At 36.3% G+C, this 19784-nt stretch overlaps 1 protein-coding gene across 2 annotated transcripts in view; it reads left to right on the plus strand.

Annotated features, from left to right (window-relative positions):
* FOXJ3 (forkhead box J3) overlaps nt 1-19784 on the plus strand; it is a 134535-nt gene that overhangs the window by 42691 nt on the left and 72060 nt on the right. For both annotated transcript variants that reach the window (XM_081225816.1, XM_081225817.1), the window contains exons 3-4: nt 152-476; nt 10161-10235. In XM_081225816.1, the coding sequence (XP_081081942.1) occupies nt 152-476; nt 10161-10235 (400 nt within the window). The remainder of the gene's footprint in view (nt 1-151; nt 477-10160; nt 10236-19784) is intronic.

Below are 19784 nucleotides of genomic sequence, written 5' to 3' on the forward strand. Positions count from 1 at the left end.
TTGGTTTGGTCATTAATATACTCAATCTTTTTCCTCCAGATTTAACTCAGGCTTTCCCTCACTTTGGAACTCCTAGATTTGTGAATATTGGATATTTTGAGAAGCAGGGGTTCTTTCCTTGATATTGACTAAGGAGTCTATTTACCTTCAGGATGACATCTGAACTGGAGAGCAGCCTAACATCTATGGACTGGTTACCACAGCTCACCATGAGAGCAGCCATCCAAAAATCAGATGCTACACAAAATGCACATGGAACAGGAATTTCCAAGAAGAATACACTTCTTGACCCAAATACAACCCTGGACCAGGAAGAAGTCCAACAGCACAAAGATGGGAAGCCTCCATACAGTTATGCCAGCCTCATTACATTTGCAATTAATAGCTCACCCAAAAAGAAAATGACTCTAAGTGAGATTTACCAGTGGATTTGTGATAACTTCCCATATTATAGAGAGGCTGGCAGTGGATGGAAGGTAAGGATTTTATTTAAATTTTTATTTTTATGCTGTAAACAATAACAATACTGGCTTTTATTGAAGATAAAGCTTTGTGGAGGCTTATATAATTAAAGATGAAATTCTGATTACTAGTCATTTTTAGGATTAAAAAGGAAATTAAGTGTTTTAAATTAGATGAATAACTTTATTTTGGGTAGAATATTAATTTGTTAGAGCTTTCTTATATTAGAGGACTGACATAGCATAAAGTATTGGAGTAGAGATAACGTAGCATTCACTAGAAAACAATACCCACAGGTCAGTTAAGTTGATAGTGTGTCTGAGGTTTAAAAAAAAACAGTATAGTATTGCAACTAGTACTGTTTTTATCATCAAAGATTTTTAAAAAAACTATTTCGAAAGAATTCTAGATTTATAGAAGAGTTTTATAAGTAGTACAAAGGGTTCCCATATACCCTTCAATCAATTCCTCTTTGTTAACACCTTATATAACCATAGTACCATTATCAAAACTAAGAAATTAATATTTTTGACTAAGCAGTACTGTTAGCTGCTAAGTAAATTACAGACTTCGTTCAGATTTCACCAGTTTTTCCCACTAATGTTTTTTTACGTTCTAGGATTCAATTCAGGATCTAATCTAGGATCCCACATTACATTTAGCTGTCATTTGTATGTCTCCTTAGTCTTCTCCAATCTGTAACAGTCCCTCAATCTTTTCTTGTCTTTTATGACCTTGACACCTTTGAAGAGTACTTGTCAGGTATTTTGTAGAAAACTATACAAAAGAAATAGTAGTTGTAGTTTGGATATGTCTGATATTTTCTTGGTTAGATTGAAGTAGTGCATTTTGGGGAAGAATAATGCAGAGGTGATGTGCCCTTCTCTGTCTATCAGTCATATCAGGGGGAACTTGATGTCAGTATGTCTTATTACTGGTAATGTTCACCATGGTTCTTTGGTTAAGGTGGTGTCTGCCAGGTTTCTCCACTATAAAATTACTATTTATCACTTTGTAAATTATGAAATGTTTTGGGGGAAATACTTTGACAGCATGCAATACCCTGTTTTTCTGAAATTTTTGTTCATTAATTTTAGTGTTCATTGGTAGATCATTACAGCAGTTTTTATTGTTTTCTAGTGGTGGTTTTCTCTTTTCCGTTATTCCTTCTATATTAATTGGGATTCTTCCCAATTAACATGGAAGCTTTGTCCCTTCTTCCCCTTTTATTTATTTATTCAATCGTATATTTGTAATAGTATGCACTCATGGATATTTATTTTATTTTTTGGGCTGTCGTTATTTGTTGCTCAGATTTTTGCTGCTTTTGGCATTGGGAGCTCTTACAGGTTGGCTCCTGTGCCCTTTGATATGGTACAGTTCTTTTGTTTATTTACCACTTCTTAACTTTCTGGCACCACAAGATGTTCCAGGCTCATCTCGTATCTTTCCTGCCTCAGCTCTAGAATCAGCTACTTCTTAAAGAAGCCTTAGCTCCTCATCTAAGCTTTTTGGGGAACCTTCAAATTAGTTACCTACCTAATCTATGTTATATGACAAATAATTCAGTTTTCTTTTGTATCTGCACATTTTACATTCATATTCTTATGTAGGAGTTATCCGGTTGTGTGCTGTGTGGGGTGTGTGTATCTGTGTGTGTGCATTTGTGTGTGTGCATGTGGAAAAAGGGGACTTAACAGAGCTTTAGGTCTGCCATCAGCTGGTAGTTCCACTTGTTTCTCTTAAGCTTTCATGTCTCAACACCTTTGTCTTTTTTGTTTGAATATACTTATTAGAGGCATTTACTGAATTACTGTGCACCAGTGATGTGTGCTGTGTATCATGCCAGATAATCAAGTGCCTTATGGGAAGGGATTTCTTTTGTATAGTTTCCTGTATTCCATGCACTAGCACAGTACTTCCATTTAGTAAGCCTCAATAAATGCAGCTTGAATGAAGCCAGAATCCTGGTCCCAGCTTTCTTTCCTAGCTTTATTTTTTGCTAGTTCCCTCTCATGTACTGTTTCTTCTACATATTCCAGCCTATTCGTTGTCCTAGAAATAAATATTTTGATTTTTCTTGCTTTTGTTTTTCTCTTACTTGTCCTTGGACTTTCTCTTGCCCTTTGTCCAGTTGGCATTATTCTGTTTATTCTTTAAGCTCATATGTAATCTCTCTTTTCCCTATAGAATTAATCTTTTGTGTTTCCATATGTTTTATTAATAACTCTATTATAGAACTTACAGATTTTTGTTCAGGGATCTTGTTTCATCTAAGTCCACCTTGAGAGTGCCAGATTTAGTCTGCTGGATTTCTTGCTGCTGGCCACCCCAAGTTATGGTCTGAAACTGGTTTAGAAGTGGTGATACAGTTTCATCTGGAAGATACATGGTTTGGATGTAATGAAGAAGGAAGGATGGAAAGCGAAAAATGGGAATAGGTTGAGAAGGATAACGTTGCTTTTTAGAACTAAAAGATACGCCAAGGAGATTATCTAGTCCAGTCTGTTGCTTTAGGCAGACCTTTAATATTCCCAGGGATTGCTGTTTCATAATTATTCTTTTAAAAAACTTTCTTCCACCCAATTTTAGGAGCCTAGAACTTGCCATCATTACTTTAAATTTTATTTTTGTAAACATAGAAATATTTTGAATATCTCACATGGAGACAAATGGAAAGTGGTTTATCTTCTCCTTTGCTCAGGTCCTATCTCTGTTTTCATGTTTTAGTTCCCATTCACTGTCCTGAGATTTGTTTAGCATTACTTGTACAACTTGCTGCTTACTGTTTCTTCTTCAGGTATGGAAGAGATGGGTTAGGTGAAAATGGAAGGTCATATAGAACTTGTGAAGTTAGCTTGTATTGTTTGAAGAGAGGATGGAAGAAAGATCCTAAAGCAGTTGTCAGCCACCTTTCCAGAAATGTAGAGCCAACTAAAGTCACCCAGAGGAGAAAATGTTGTCGTGGTCACTTAAAAGGATTCAAATAGAATTTTAATATTTAGATGAACTCCCTTTCATTTTGTGCCAGGGCACTGAAGGGAGATTACGTATTAAGAACAATTCTTTGAATAGTCCATAAGAGTTATAAAAACTCTTTGAATTTCCATAATTGAATGATTTTGTAATCTGAACTAGAGGAAAAGGAATTTTTTTTGTGCTATTCACCTTACTAAAGAAAATTAACCTATTAAGTTACTGGAATTTAGGGTAATAAAAAGAAAAATATAAAAGAGTGGTATGGGCATGTGGGGGTGTATTCTACTTTTCTATGTGAAGAAAAAAGAGAAATAAGAATGTATTATGTGTTTGCTTATTATTGTAAAAAGAAAGTTAGGAATAATAAACTAGAAATATAGTAAACATAGTTACCTATAGGGATGGATGGAACTGAGGTAGAAGAGATAGAGAAGGGAATAAGATTGTGAGTGTACCTTTTTATATAGTTTTGAGTTTTGAAACATTTAAGTGTTTTACATATTCAAAAAATATGTTAGGAAGTCAAAAAGGATGAAAAAAGAAAACCTTAAAACTGAATATAAGTAGAAATAAATAAGCCTTATATCAAATGTATAACATAATCACACAGAAAAATTCAAGAAGTTTTGAAAAGAGCATACCAAAGTTGAAAAGAATTACAAAAGAATCATGGACTTCATTTAGTAGATTTGTCTTTGGAATGGTAATTTGCTAGAGGCAGTCTCTCTACCTTGTATAACCACAAGAAAAGAAGTTGGGAGTTGGGAGCAATTCTGAAACAATCTTATGTGCATGGTAGGATAGAACAAATGAGTACATATATTAGCGTTTTGGGGAGTCAGGACTCTCACAGTGGGAGAAGAGAAATAAAGGTGGGAATGTGGTGGTTGATTTGAATGAGAGAGGCCAGTTTAAACTCAAGTGAAAATAAAAATCAGTGAGAGTGCTTTTAAATTCAGATTCCTGGGTCACAACTCCAGAGATTTTGAATTAGTCATCTTAGATCCTAGGAATCTGCATTAAAATTCATCTCAAGTGATTCTGGTGTAAGTAGACTGTACTTTTGAGAAACTACTTTTGAAGCTGGGTTTTCAAGGCCAAGCAATATGCCATTATCAGTTATTTAACCCGGGCTATTTTTCTCCAGCTTACTCTCTGCCATCCTAGTTATGTCTACCTCTACTCTCCCAACTTCTTTTCTTTTTTCTTTTTCTTTTTTTTTTTTTTTTTGAGGTACACGGGCCTCTCACTGTTGCGGCCTCTCCCGTTGTGGAGCACAGGCTCCGGACGCGCAGGCTCAGCGGCCACAGCTCACGGGCCTAGCCGCTCCGCGGCATGTGGGATCTTCCCGGACCGGGGCATGAACCCGTGTCCCCTGCATCGGCAGGCGGACTCTCAACCACTGCGCCACCAGGGAAGCACCCAACTTCTTTTCTTAGGGTTGTTAGAGGTAGTGTCTCCCCAAGTTGTGAGGTCTGAAGTCATCTCTTTTCTTCATTATGTGTTGTAAATACATGTCTTGGCTCTCATATCTCTCCGGGTGTTTTTATTTCCTAAATATGCTTTTGGTATTTTTTCCAACAGATTTGTGATTCCCCTATGAAAAGCATTATACTCTAGGTTCTGAGTTGGTAGACAGGATCCCTACCCTTATGGAGCCTACTTACATTTTGATATAGAATACAGTATGGAGGAGGAAGACCATTAAACAAATTACTGTGTGGTGAGAAATGCACACTTGGCCTAAGCTAATAATTTATGAAAGTCAGAAAGGACTTCCTTAAAGAACTAATGTTTAAACCAAGAATGAATTGAAAGTTAAGTAGACTCAGTTAGGTGAAAGGGATGGAGGAAGGCTGGCAGCAGTAACTTTCACAGGGGGGGCAATAAATGGAAAGCCTAGCGGTGAGAGAGACCATTGGAGGGGGTTAGTAGAGAGAGCATGACAGCAGGATAGGGTGAGATTATGAAGAGTCTTGTGGAGGCTTTAGGGATTTTAGGTTTTATCCTAAGTGCAATGAGGAGTTACTGAAAGGTTTTAATTGAAGCAGTAATGTCAGATTTGCCTTGTGAAGAGGTAACTGCTTGTTGGGTAGAGAATGGTGGAGGAGGGGTAAAGAGAGGAAGGTAGAGGGTGGACATCAGTTAGGAAGCTGTTGTACTAGTTTTGGTGAGACTGGTGTCCTGGACTGAGGTAGTAACAGAAGAGATGGAATAAAGTAGGTAGACTGAAGGTAGACTTACAAGATTTGGTGACAGATTTGTTTTAGATGGTGAGAAGGAGGGAGGAGTTAAGGAAGTCTTACAGGTTTCTGATTGGAACAGTTATATGAATAACTGTCTTTAAATAGAGAAGGGAAAACTGGCAGAAGACCGCACTGGGAATGAAGATTGAGTTTAGTTTTAAACATGTTGAGTTGGAGGTGTTTCTGGAGATGTCTAGTAGATTGTTGAGAATACATGTTAACTCAGGAGAAAGGTCACAGATGGTTATTGAAGCCATGGCTGTAGATGAGATTGCCCAGGCAGCAAATGTAGAAGTGAAAAAAGGACAGTGGCAGAGTCTTGAAGATTTCCAGCTTTTAAGCTTTTTGTAGAGGAGGAAGATCTAAGTAGAGATGTGTTCTTCCACTGTGAAGCCATTTAGAAAACATGACCATTTTGTTTTCTTCTTCTGACCATCTTGATTTTGTTTTTTTCCCATCTTGAACTTTTTAGATGGGTAATTTTTCTGATTAGTTCCTTCTTTTCCTTGTCTTCTTTTGGATTTGGAGTGAGTATTGTTTATGATTTCATTTTATCTTCACTATTATTTTATTAGTTATACCTCTTCCTAAATTTTGTTTTAGGATGTGATTACTCTAGGGTTTACCACCCACATCTTTAACTTATCACACTCTACCTTCATTATACCATTTTATGTATAGTGTAAGAACTTTATAAACCTTACACAGTTGACCCTTGAACAACCCGGGGACTAAAGGGCGCTGACCCCTGCACAGTTGAATGTATAACTTTACAATTGGCCCCCCATATCCATGGTTCCTCATCTGCAGATTCAACCAACCTTGGATTGTATAGTACTGTAGTATGTATTTATTGGAAAAGTCCGCATATAAGTGGACCTATATAATTCAAACCCGTGTTGTTCAAGGGTCAGCTGTACTTCTAATTCCCCTGAGCCAACCTTTGTGTTATTGTTATTGTACATTTTACTTTTACCTGTTATAAATCTCATAATAATTGTTATATTTGCTTTAGACAGTTATCTTTTAAAGGCATTACAGATAAGAAAAAGTGATTTTTAAAATTTGCTTTCATTTTCACAGTTCCTGGAACTCTTCATTTCTTTTTGTAGATCCAGGTTTCCATTTGGTATCATACTTCTGCCTGAAGAACTTCCTTCCAATATTGCCAGCCAACTGGCGGTACAAGAAATGACTTCTTTCAGCTTTTGTTTGTCTAGAAGTCTTTATTTTGCCTTCATTTTTCAGAGATATTTTCACTGGATAGATAACTGACTTTTTTTTTTCTCTTAGTGTTTTAAAGATGTCACTTTGTTGTCTTCTAACTTGCATGGTTTTTGAGACATCGCTTTAATTCTAATCTTTATTTCTCTGTGCATAATCTTTCTTTTTTTCTCTTGCTGCCCTTCAAGATGTTCTCTTAATTTTGATTTTCAGCTTTTGGGCTATAATGAATATAGTTGTGTGGATTTTTAATTCCTTCTGCTTGGTGTTCTCTGAAATTCTTGCATCTGTGATTTGATGTCCTGCATTACTTTTGGATGATTCTTGTCTGTTACATCTTCAAATTTTTCTTCTACCCTATTCTTTTCCATTTCTCCTTCTGGGACTCTAATTACGTGTATTGTTCCACAGTTCTTGGATGATCTTTTTTTTTTTGTATTTGTGTATATGTGCATGCCCACGTGCATGTGTGTTATTTTGGATAATTTCTGTTGATCTAGCCTCAAGATACCTGAGCCTTTCCCTAATTGGGTCCAGTCTACTGATGAACCATCTAGGGAATCCTTTATCTTTTATCATGTTTTTTATTTCTGTCATTGACATTTGACTCTTTCTTATAGCTTACACATCTCTGTTGAAATTCCCCATCTCTTTATGCAAGTTGTGCACTTTTTTCTACTTGGTGCCTGAACATATTAGTCATAGCTTTTTCAAAGTTCTTGTCTGATATTTTTAACATCTGCGTCATCTCTCAGTTGGGTTTTGTTGATTATCTCTTGACAATGGGCTTTTTTCTTTTTTCTTGCTTTTCCATGTGTCTTGCAATTTTTGATTGAGTTCCAGCTACATGCGTAGAAGAATGGTAGAGATAGAGGTAAATACTATTTGTACCTGTAAATGGACAAGCATCTTTTTTCATAGGCCATTTGTGTGGGGAGTCAAATTACACTCAACAGTAGTTGAGCTGGATTTGGGTTTTGTTGTTGGTATCTTTGCCTTTAGTATACCACAGACTTTACATTCCTCCTGCAGTAGACTCCTGTTACCTTGTGCTTGGAGTGGGAGGCTTGGGTGCTGTAGGGTTTTCTCAGTTTTCCTGTTTTCTCTTTAGGTTTAGTTGTCTCTGCCCACCTTGCTACAGATAGGGGTCTCTGTCCATGCTCCTGCCCCTCCTCTCTCTGAAGGTTGTCATTACTTGTTATTCACTGCTGGGCTTGTGGTAGGGGCTGGTGTTTTTTTTTGTGGGGGGGTGTCTTGATCCAGCCTTAGTCTTATTCAGGCCCTTGGACTGGTGGGGCTTTTTCAGTGTTTTTTTTCCCTCAGCCAGGTTAGTTATCTTTGCTTATCCAGTTACCTTTGCGTGGGAGTTTCCTGTCCCTTTCCCAGCTATAGTCACCCTCCACCTCAGCATGGTGTATTGGTGTAGGATACTGGCCCCTGGGTAGTTTCTGACACTTGTCCCATAGGTGAAAGGATTTTGCTTCCTCCATCAGTGGATCTTTGCCTGTATCCTGGGAAAGTGTTTCCTATCCCTCCCTAGAGGCAGAAGGGCTTTGTTTCCATTCTTTCCTCAGAAGTAATCTTTGCCAGAGCCCTATGGGTGAGAAGTTTTGCTACCCCTACCTCAAACTTAAGTTTTTTGCTTTGTAAGATCTGTAGAAGGTGGTGTGGCTTTTTTTCCCCTTGTGGCCATCAGTTACCTCCTTCCTGCTTATGCCACGAAGGAGACTTTTCTCTGTTTTCCTTTCCTGCCCCCAGTCTTTCTTGTGAGCATATGGTGAAGGTCCAAGAGCTTCTTCTGAGCTTGAGAGTGAGTGGAAATTTCCCTTGTGTCTGGGATCCTTGCTACTCTAAACTGATACCATGCTTGGCCTTGCAAATTTTAGCTAATTTCTTGGGTGCTTGAATGGTGGCCACCTCTTTCTCCCATATTCTGCCGAAAAGTGAGACAGTTTGTCCCCTTTCTCCTTGAATGGGCTTATTCCTCTTAGGAATTTTCTTTGTTGGGCTGCTTTGCAACCTCAGCTCTCTGATGTGGCTTAAAAATAGACTTTTTTTTTGGCTTACCCATTGGTTTCTCATTGTTTGGGAGGGATCATCAGTCTTTGTAGCTGTTTACATTCCAGGTAGAGGTGGAACTCCCATTCATAAGTTTTAATTGATGTTTGGTAATAAGATAGGCTTGAATTTACATTCTCTGGTCATCTTTTAAAAACTTCTTTAATCCCAGATTGCCTCATGAGAGGCAAGTTTTAATGTAGGCATTGTTAGAGTTCCAAAGTTTATATTAAAAATAAAATGACATTATGCCAAAATATAACCCCCTGCCCAATATCCAATTCTAAGTAGTGGCTAAATGCAATTGGAGCCCCTCCACCAGATACCTGGCCATTTTGGAATAAACAAAATTATGAAATGGATTTTAGAGCATTTAATTAAGAAGAAATGGCCTTTGGGTATTTTCTGTAAAAGTTGTGGCATAGTCCTGTTTACTGATGAAAGATTTCCTGTTTCACAGATTCTCCAGGTATCTAAGTGCGTTTTCCTTCCATCCAAGTTGTTTATTCTTTCTTGCTACATTGAGGAACCTACGTGTTCTTGCTGGCTTCTCTAGTCAGTGTCTTCCCATGTGGTTTTCTTTCTTAAATATTGTAGTGACAACCTAATTGGTTTTTATGTACTCTTGTAATGGAGCAGTGGAATTTTTTTGTTTATAACTTTTTAAACTCATTAAAAAGTGGTAACACATGTGCCTTGTAAATCATTTGAACATTGCAGAAAAGTGAATGGAGGAAAATAATCATCACTTATAATTCCATGTAGAATAACTCTTAGCATTTTGCATTATGGCTTGTTTCCAAGAATAAATAAATTAGCTAATAAATATATATCACAATTAAAATCGTAATATGCATACAATTTTATATTTGGTATTTAACGTTAATCACAGACATCTTCCTGCATCATTGAAAGGTCTTACTAAACATTTAAAATGGGACATATAGTCCATTATTTGGAGTTTTGCAAAATGCACTAGAAACTGTCTTTTCCAATAACTACTCCCCTTTGTAGCATTCATAATTTGAAAATCAGAAAGGTTTAAATTTGAAGCTCATTTAAAAAACGTATTCCATTTGTAATTGTATTCCGGTGCATAGAGATATTTAGGTTTCTGATTCTGTTTTTAAAGGGGGTTTTGGTTTTTGGATTCCAATGACCTTATGGCTTTTCTTTCTTTTTTAATTTCAGAATTCCATACGACATAATCTGTCACTGAACAAGTGTTTCCTTAAAGTGCCTCGATCCAAGGATGACCCCGGAAAGGTAGGATTCATTTTCTTAAGATAAAATAATTGGATTCTTCGTTGTATCTGTTGGCATGTTTGAATCTGAGTTATATTTTTTATATTAAGAAAGAGAATTGGAATGAAAGCATTTAGGAACTCGTCTAGTTCATTGATAAGGAACCTTTGTGAAAGAGCAAGTCCTCCTTTACCCACCCTGCCCTATTCCACCTCACCTCACCTCACCTTACCTTACCCTTTTAGTTGGTATGCTTCAGGGACCAGCCAGACAGGGAGAGATTTCTTTTTAAGCAGTGAGAAGCTAGCTAGCTAGTATAGAGCTGGTCCTCCGTTATAGTTTGCTGTTTCTAATCTAGTTTTTGTTTGGTTATTTTCTTAAGTGTTATGCATTAAATTAAATTTGGCTTTTGAATTGCTTGTTGGAACCACAATTTATTATTACGTAGAAGAAGTGAATCTGTATGTAATTGGCAAGTGGAAGTAACTCTTACCTGAAGTAAAATTTTCTCTGTTATATCCTTGTTTTCTTAGTTGCTGTTTTTTCCTCTTCATTCATTTATCTTTTGCCATTGTTACATTTTTAGTATTTTATCTGCAGAAATGTCCCTTTTTTTTGGTTTCAAAGCCATGTCAAAATACATTGTGGCCTGAACTTGGTACTAGTTGCTTGGTTTCTAAAGCTCAGAGTACTTGCTTGGACCATATTTGGTTGTCATGATAAATTGTTAGTTAGATTAGGACTTTGAGATAGTTTATCTGTTGTCAAGCACACATTTTTTTTTGGATGGTTAGACTTCTTGTCATCTTCTTCAGGCTACTGTCCCTGGAAGAATTTTTCTAAAATGTAAGCCTGGTCATGTTATCACCCTGCTTAAAAGCACTCCCCAGTTTCCTGGACATGTTTCTTTGTTATAAAATATCCTTTACTATCTTTTCCTTAATCTGCCTTTCTAGCAATGATTTCACCTCACTCAAGACCCACTGTGAGGAACTATTGATACTTGAGGTTTCCCAGACATGCCTTTCCTATGGTTTTCTCTTATTGCACAAACTCCCTCTACTTGTCTGCGTACTCCTTGTTTTTTAAGATTGAGCTGCAACATTACCCTCTGAAGTTTTTTTGTTTTCACATACTTCAGCTGAGTTTGTTGTTCCATCTTTTGAGTTCCCGTTACTTTGTCAGCACTGTAGTAGTTCCTAACTGGTTTCTCTATCCTGGGGCTTAGTATCTCCAGTTTATAGTAGCCAACCATCTTTCAGAAAGGTTAATCTAATCATATCTCTGTTTAAAATCTTCATTGGTTATCTATTGCCTTTAGGTTAAAGTCTGAACTTAAGAGGGTAGGGACAGTATGTGTATTGTTCACTTTTTAGCCCCTGTTTCTTGCATAGTGGCTGGTGGCACTGAGGAGACACTCTTGTTGAATGAATGAATGTAAAGTTCACCCTTGAACAATGCGTGGGTTAGAGGCACTGACCCTCTGCACAGTCGAAAATCCCAAGTATAATTTATAGTCATCCCTTGGTATACACTGTTTCTGCGAATCCACAGTTCTGCATCTCCTGATTCAACCAACTGCAATCGTGTAGTATTGTAGTATTTAATGTTGAAAAAAATCCATGTATGAGTGGACCCGTGCAGTTCAAACCTGTGTTGTTCAAGGTCAGCTGTATTGTATCCTCTGCTAGACTGTTATCTTCTTGAGGTTGGGCATGGAGAGTTATTCATCTCAGTTGTAAAGCAGGCACTCTTAAATAATGAATGTTTTATAGCACCTTCTATGATCTGCCCCATCAAGTTGGTTCTCAATAAGATTGAATAGATTATTATAATAGTCTTATTTGACCCAGTTTATTATTTGTCTGTATTCATAACTCTCTAAGATTGTGAATAGGAATTGGTGAAATTTTTCTTTCCTTTAAAGCAGGCTTATTATAAAAAAAGAGGAATTATAACTTTTTATATTTGCTTCATTACAATTTCTGATGGGTAGTGAGTGTATGTGAATCTGACTAAAAACCTTCTTAATAGAGTTTAGAGATTAGCTGTTTTATTAGAGTTCTGTGAAGATACTAATTGGAATCTGTAAACATTTGATTCAGATTTGATTTTTAAATGAGGTTTAAATCATTAAAAAAGAAAAAACCAATACCCATGAATGCTGAACTGTATTATGTACTAAATTTTAACCAATTGAATATCTATTTTAAAAATCTTGTGCTGTTAGGGTTTTTTTTTGTGCAGAACTTAAAAGCTTTTTCTACCTTTAATTAAATAATATCATGGGGTAAGGCAGGTGAATAAGTAATACCATGTTGTTCTTTGCAACTATTCATTTTGAATCAGGGTTGTCTTACTCCTATGCAACCAAAACAGTACAGAAATAAATTGAATCCTGGGAGGTTAATAAAAGCTTTCAACTTTTACCATTAGTCTTTAATTTTAAAGTTTCATTTTTATCAAAACACATCATTGTTCTCATTGACTTTGGTGATTATAGTAAATATACATTTGATATGATAAGTGTCATACATTTATCATTGATGTCATAAATATCATACATTTGATAATACATTTCTACTAACAGAATCATCTTTATTTTCAGTCTCAAGGTGAGATTTAAATACCCATTGTTCTTATTGATTTTGGTCAGAAGTAAATGTTGTAAATCTGATCTTATAAAATACATTTATACGAATAAAATCATCTTAGTTTTTGATATCAAAATAAGATTTTTGTTTTAAAAAGTTCTATTGCTTAAAAAAAGTTTTGAAAACGTCAGATCTAGCCCATTTTATAGACGAGGAACTAAGTAAGGCCAGTAAATGAGGAATGACTTGCTCAAGTTCAGTGTGGAATTAGAACCCAAGTGTATTGGCCAGACTTACTTGCAAGTCACAGAAACCTATTGCAGACTAACTTAAGGGAGAAAATATCTGCAGGAAGGGCTGGAACTGGAGAGGATTCTTCAGTTATATCACCGGAGATGTCTCTTTACATCCCTTAGTTCTGCTAGCTTCTCTGATGGCTTCATTTTCAGCCCAATTTGTGACAGAGATGGCCATCGGGAGCTTCTGGCATATATTCTACTAGTTTAGTAACCCTTAGCAGTGAGTGAGTGAGTGCCCTCCCCACCAAATCCCCTGGAGTACCACAGACATCTTAGAATGAGTGCCCAACAAGCAGAATACACTTGGTTTCTTGGTTCCTAGACTGGTGTTTTTTCCACTATACCAGTTTTCCTTGAAAGGGAAGCCAAAATGTTAGTTAAGTTTTGGTACTTATGAATTGTTTTTTCTTTTTGTATTACAGTGTTTCCTGGCATTTGAGGAGCTTTTCCAAAACCACCCTCACCACAGTGGGAGAAAACCATTGAGCCAAGGTGGGGTGGGAGTAGTTTTTGGTCTTGGGTGATGGGTGTACTTTAACACCTTAGGATTTTGCTACCTGCTGCCATGATCCAGATGGGTCCAAGAGGTAGAGTTAGAAGTAGCTCATACAGCTTCTTCTTCCCTATACTTTTATGGTATAACTCCCTGTTCAGTGTGTTACCAGAGAGGTGTAGAAGCCTAAAGTATTGTTTAATTACAGGTGCTTTTATATGATTATTTATTCCTGACTCAGTCCTTTATTTTCTAGAAGCTTTTGTCATAAAAGCCCTTAATATTTGATACTCTCCCATGTACATGATGGTCTGAAATCCATTTTTCTCAGTTCCCTGAAACTAAATACAAACAGCTACATTATTGCTTTCTTTAAAAAGAAACCCAAAATGAAATTATATTTTGCATCCATAGCTCTGCTGCTTTTTTTGGGATAGATTTCTATTTTCTTTTCCCTTGATTATAGCCCTGTTTCTGTATCCTGCAGTCTTTTTTTTTTTTTTTTAATTCCTGCCTCTTATCTCCTCTTATCATTAGCTTTGTTTTTTTGTCTGTTTTTTTTTTTTTTGCGGTATGCGGGCCTCGCACTGCTGTGACTTCTCCTCTTGCGGAGCACAGGCTCCAGACGAGCAGGATCAGCGGCCATGGCTCACGGGCCCAGCCGCTCCGCGTCATGTGGGATCTTCCCGGACTGGGGCACGAACCCGCGTCCCCTGCATCGGCAGGCGGACTCTCAACCACTGCGCCACCAGGGAAGCCCTGTCCGGTTTTTTGATCTAATTTTTTTGGTAAAAGCCTTCTTATTCTGGAATTCACAAATGCCTCTTAATTATCTTCAAGGTAAGTATTTTGCTCACATTATGGAAAGCCAAATCCTATCAGCTAAATTCAGTTTTTTAAAAAAACAGAGTTCTGTTTTTTTGCTTTCCAGCTTAATCTTTTCTCAACCTTGTTCCCTCTTCTCTAGCTCAGGAAAATGATACTTGGACTTTAAAGGAAATAAAAGATTATAAGAAGTAGTTTTAACATGCATAATTAAATAGCAGCAATTGGGCTCTAAGAGAAATGAGATGATAGCTAAGAAGTTTAAGACCCCGTGAAGGCCCCATGCGTGGCCTGGGAGAGATAACTACAGTGAATTCATAGTAAGAAGAGGTTTTTGTTTTTTGGATGCTTTTTCTTCCCTGGGGTGGGGAGGTTGTAAATGCTCAATGGCTGTGGAGATTGGGGGTCTCCTGGTTTGTGAGGAGACAGCAGCTCACTGCTAGAGAATAAACTTTTGGAAGTTCTGAGATTGTGGTTATTTTCTACTCCTGCCCTCTGTCATAATGTAAGAGACCACAACACAGTTGACTGATTGCTTTTGTTCAAAGGGTATTCTTTTTTGGCCATGTTAGTATTGTGTTGTATTTATTTGTAAATTGTCTGTTATTTGTTAGTATCCTGTTTTGGTCATTTCATTTGTAGAGGGTTGTAGAAAGACTGGAGAGGTTTGAGAGAACATAAGATATAGCATTAAGTGATAAACAGTGTTGCAGGAATCATAGGTATGTACCTTGAAGAAGGAAGATAGTATTAAGTTTAATAATAGTCTTAAAGTAGATGTATGATTTCTGTAAGGAAGAAGTTGACGTCTTATCTGTGTCTTTGAATAAAACCAAGCAGGAAGTAGAACTTAAAGATAGGCAAGAGTTCAGTTGGACAGAAATAAGTACATCATATTATTGGAGTGAAAAAAACACTCATAGGGTTCCCAAGGGAGGCTTTAGAATTTGCCACTTGTAAAGCACTTCAAGGAGAGAAGAAATGATTACTCTTCGTAGTTTTAACTCATGATAGATAAGAACCCCCTTTTGAAGGCTGAGAAGAGGACACGATCAAGAGCGACCCATCAGAACAAAGTTGAGATAGAATCAGGAACTAAGGGAAGTAATGTAAGTACTAACATGAGGGTCAAGAGTGAAGAAATGGGTTGATGCCAAGAGTGCATGTTAAGGCAGAAGTGGATTATGAATGTAAGGCGGTCAGTTAGACAAACCAGGGTTAGAAAACCCAGACTAATCATTGAGAGAGGCATTCAGAGAGGATTTGAAAAATTGGGTTAGATAAGAGATGAGGGTCTGATTCAGAGAGACAACACTGCAGAAACAGAAAGTGGTGCTGGCACAGAACCCTGACAATACACTGTTAGTCAAAGCAGTTTAGTTAGAGCTGCCTTTTACTTGCACATGCAGTAGTCTCTGTTCTTAAGGGTGGGAAATAAGTTTGTTGCTGTTGGCCTTTTTTCTTTTCCAGATCTTTTTAAAAAATAATTTTTTTGCCCTGAGATTAATTTTTCTAAAAATTATACATGGTAAAATTTACTCTTTGGCCTATAATTCTAGTAGTTTGACCAATGCATACAGTGTAAGCATCACCATGGTCAAGATACAGAATGGTATTGCCCCTTGGTAGTCAGTGCCCCCCTGCCCCCACTCCAAGTCCTGGCAACCACTGATCTATTTTTTGTTCTTATAATTTTGTCTTTTCCAGAAATTCGTATAAATGGGACTCATACATTAGGTGGCCTTTTGAGTCTGACTTCTTTCGCTTAGCATAATGCATTTAAGATCCATCTGTGCTGTTAGTATCAGCAGTTCCATTTTATTTCATATAGTTCATCTTACAGATTTACCAGTTTAGTCACCATTTGAAGAGCATGTGGGTTGTTGCCTGTCATAAGTTCATTTGAGCATCAAGTTTTTTTCTTTTAGGCTTAGATTCAATAATTAATTTGATAAATACTGAGATACAAGACAGTTGAATTAACCTAAACTAGTAACATATAAGTCATACTATCTATCATATGTGAGTTACAGTAAGTATTATATGAGTTATAGTAAATATAGGTGAGCTGTCTGTCTTTTGGAAATCAGTTGTGATGTAGTAAAAACCTTATTTGATAAGAACTGCTGATACTAACAGCATCTTCAACTTTTTCTAAAAAGATTAGGTTAAGGCACTGATGATTTAAAAACAAGATATGGCCAACTATTAATTGCTTAATAGAATATACTGTTTTTAAGTATCCTAAACATGTAGAGAAACCATTTACTATACCACAATCAGTATACTAATTACATATTATTAATTGTTTTAACATCTTTATTGGAGTATAATTGGTTTACAGTGTTGTGTTAGTTTCTGCTGTATAACAAAGTGAATCAGCTATATGTATACATATATCCCCATATCCCCTCCCTCTTGCGTCTCCCTGCCACCCTCCCTTTCTCACCCCTCTAGGTGGTCACAAAGCACCAAGCTGATCTCCCTGTGCTATGTGGCTGCTTCCCACTAGCTATTTTACATTTGGTAGTGTATATATGTCAGTGCCACTCTCTCACTTTGTCTCAGCTTACCCTTCCCCCCTCCCCGTGTCCTCAAGTCCATTCTCTACGTCTGCGTCTTTATTCCTGTCCTGCCCCTAGGTTCTTCAGAACCATATTTTTTTAGATTCCATATATATGTGTTAAAATACGGTATTTGTTTTTCTCTTTCTGACTTACTTCACTCTTACATAGTATTTTTAATCCATTGATTAAGAGTGAGTTCCTTAATAATCTTTTCTGGGCAGCACTTAGATTAATTTGATAATCAATGTAAAAGTAATAAAAGACTGTATTTGTTCAACAAGAATGTTCCAGAGACCTGAGCTGGCGTTGGAATAGTTTTTGTCCATACATTCATTCAGCCAGTTAGCCACCCAAGCTACCTGCCTTTGAGTGCCTACTGTGTATTGACTGTTCGTAGCCTATTTTTGTGGTCTGAGTAGAGTGATTATTTAACCTGTTGCCCAAACTAGAAACTTCTGAGAATAAAAAGACGTTTTTCTCAATTACGTATAGGCAATAGGTATAAACCAAGACTAAAACCAGGAAGGATGTTCACTCTGTCTATATGGTGCATGCAAATGCTGTGCCTTGCAGTTGTGGGCAGCTACCCAGGAGCAGCACCCTAAGATGATGGAGGGTAAAAAAAAAAAAAAACACCTTTAAAATTGGATTGCCATCTCTAAACTGGGAGAGAAAAAACATTGAGACACATGGTCTGAAGCCAAAGAAGTCAGGGACAAAAGGGATCCAGTACTATGTCTGAGGCTCTTGATATGGTGTGCACTGAGAGCAGAGAATAGTCTGTGATGATTCACTTTACCAATGAGCATATATACATGATAATATAGTTAGTTAAAACATAAAACCCACAGATTTAGCCATTTGGAATGGCTAGCTATTTATGACAGGGACTGCTTTCCCCAGGAATATGAAATTAATATTCTTCTTGGGTTTATTTATATTTAATCAGATAATGGCATTTTTATTAGGCTATTTCTAATCTAAGAGCTGTTAAAGAAAGGTCGTATCAGTGTGTAATAGAGCAGGGGACTTTGTACTGACATAAAATTTCAGTCAGAAATTATTGGAATAATTAAAATGTACTTTATTTGAAGTGATATTTTGTAATGCTGAAAATAAAGGCATTTAAGTCCATTGTTCATCTTTGACACATCTTGAAGTTGGCAGGTGATTCGGTTTTGGAAAATGTGTTCAGAGCTGGACAATTCTAGTTTGTGATCTTTCTTTGAGATTTTACAGACTAAAACATTGCCTTCTTCTCCAGGAGGACGTTAACTTGCTGTACCAGAATTGTTGATATAAGTTAATAATAATGTCTACATTTGTATATAGCTTTACAGACTAGGGGGCTATATTACATGCATTATCTCAATCTTTAAAACAAAGCTGTATTCAGGCCTCAGTTTTAGATAGTGATCTTTAGGTCCATAGTAGATTTTTCCATAACAGATTAGTTCACGTAAATCTCATATAATGGAACGTCACATAAATGGAATCATTTGGTATATACTCTGTCTAGCTTCTTTCATTCAGCATAATGTCCGTGATGCTATTGCATATGTCAGTTGTTTCTTATTATTGCTAAGTAGTATTCCATTGTATGAATATACCACAATTTTTTGTCCATTTATCTGTTGGCAGACATTTGGGTTGTTTTCAGTTTAGGGCTATTATGAACAAGCTACTAAGAAATTCTTATACAAGTTTTCTATGGACATATGCTTTCGTTTCTCTTGAATAATGGAAGGGTTGTTATGTCAAAGGGTAGATGGGACATTAACTTGATAAGAAACTGCTAGATCTTTCTCCAAAGTGGTTGTGTATTTTACATTCCCAGTAGCAAGACATGTGAGTTCCAGTTGCTCCATATCCTGACTGACAGTTGATATTACCTATCTTTTTTTAAATTACTTTTTATTGGAGTATAGTTGATTTACAATGTTGTGTTAGTTTCTGCTGTACAGCAAAGTGAATCAGTTATACATATACATATATCCACTTTTTTAAAGATTCTTTTCCCATATAGGTCATTACAGAGTACTGAGTAGAGTTCCCTCTATCTTTTTAATTTTAGTCATTTTAGGGGATGTGATGTAATGTCTCATAATGATTTTATTTTGAACTTTGCTGATGACCATTGATTTTGAGCATCTTTTTTATGTGCTTAGCTGTCATTTGTATATCTTCACTTCTTAAAGTTCTTTTAAAGTCTTTTGCAATTTTTTTTCTTTTAAAATTTGGTTGTCATTATTACTGAGTTGTAAGAGTTTTATATATATTTTAGATATGTCTTTTCTTGGATTTATATTGTATAACCATTTTTTCAAAATGTGATTTGCCTTTTTGTTTTCATAATAATGTCTTAAAAAGAGAAGTTTTAGATTTGATGAAGTCTAATTTATTAATTTTTAATTTAATGATTAATGACTTGTGTGTCCTGTCCAGGAAATCAACCAAGGTCATAAATATTTTCTCCTCTGTTTTCTTCTGTAGGTTTTATAGTTTTAGTTTTTACATTTAGGTCTATGATCCATTTCAAATTAATATTTATGTATGGAGTGTTTAATCTTCCTGTTGAATTGTTCTTTTATCTTTATGAAATGTTCTTTTTAATTTCTTCAAATACTCTTTGTCTTGAAACTTTGTCTGATATTAATATAGCTACTAGAGCTTTCTTGTGCAACTTCATGGTGTATTTTTTTCTAGTATTTTGCTTTTAATCTATAACTGTCTTTGTATTTAAAGTGTGTGTCTTATAAACAGCATGTAGCCATTGACTCTTCCTTCTTAAA

This window comes from Mesoplodon bidens, assembly GCF_964165515.1.
Source record: "Mesoplodon bidens genome assembly, chromosome: 2".
NCBI lineage: Eukaryota > Metazoa > Chordata > Mammalia > Artiodactyla > Ziphiidae > Mesoplodon > Mesoplodon bidens.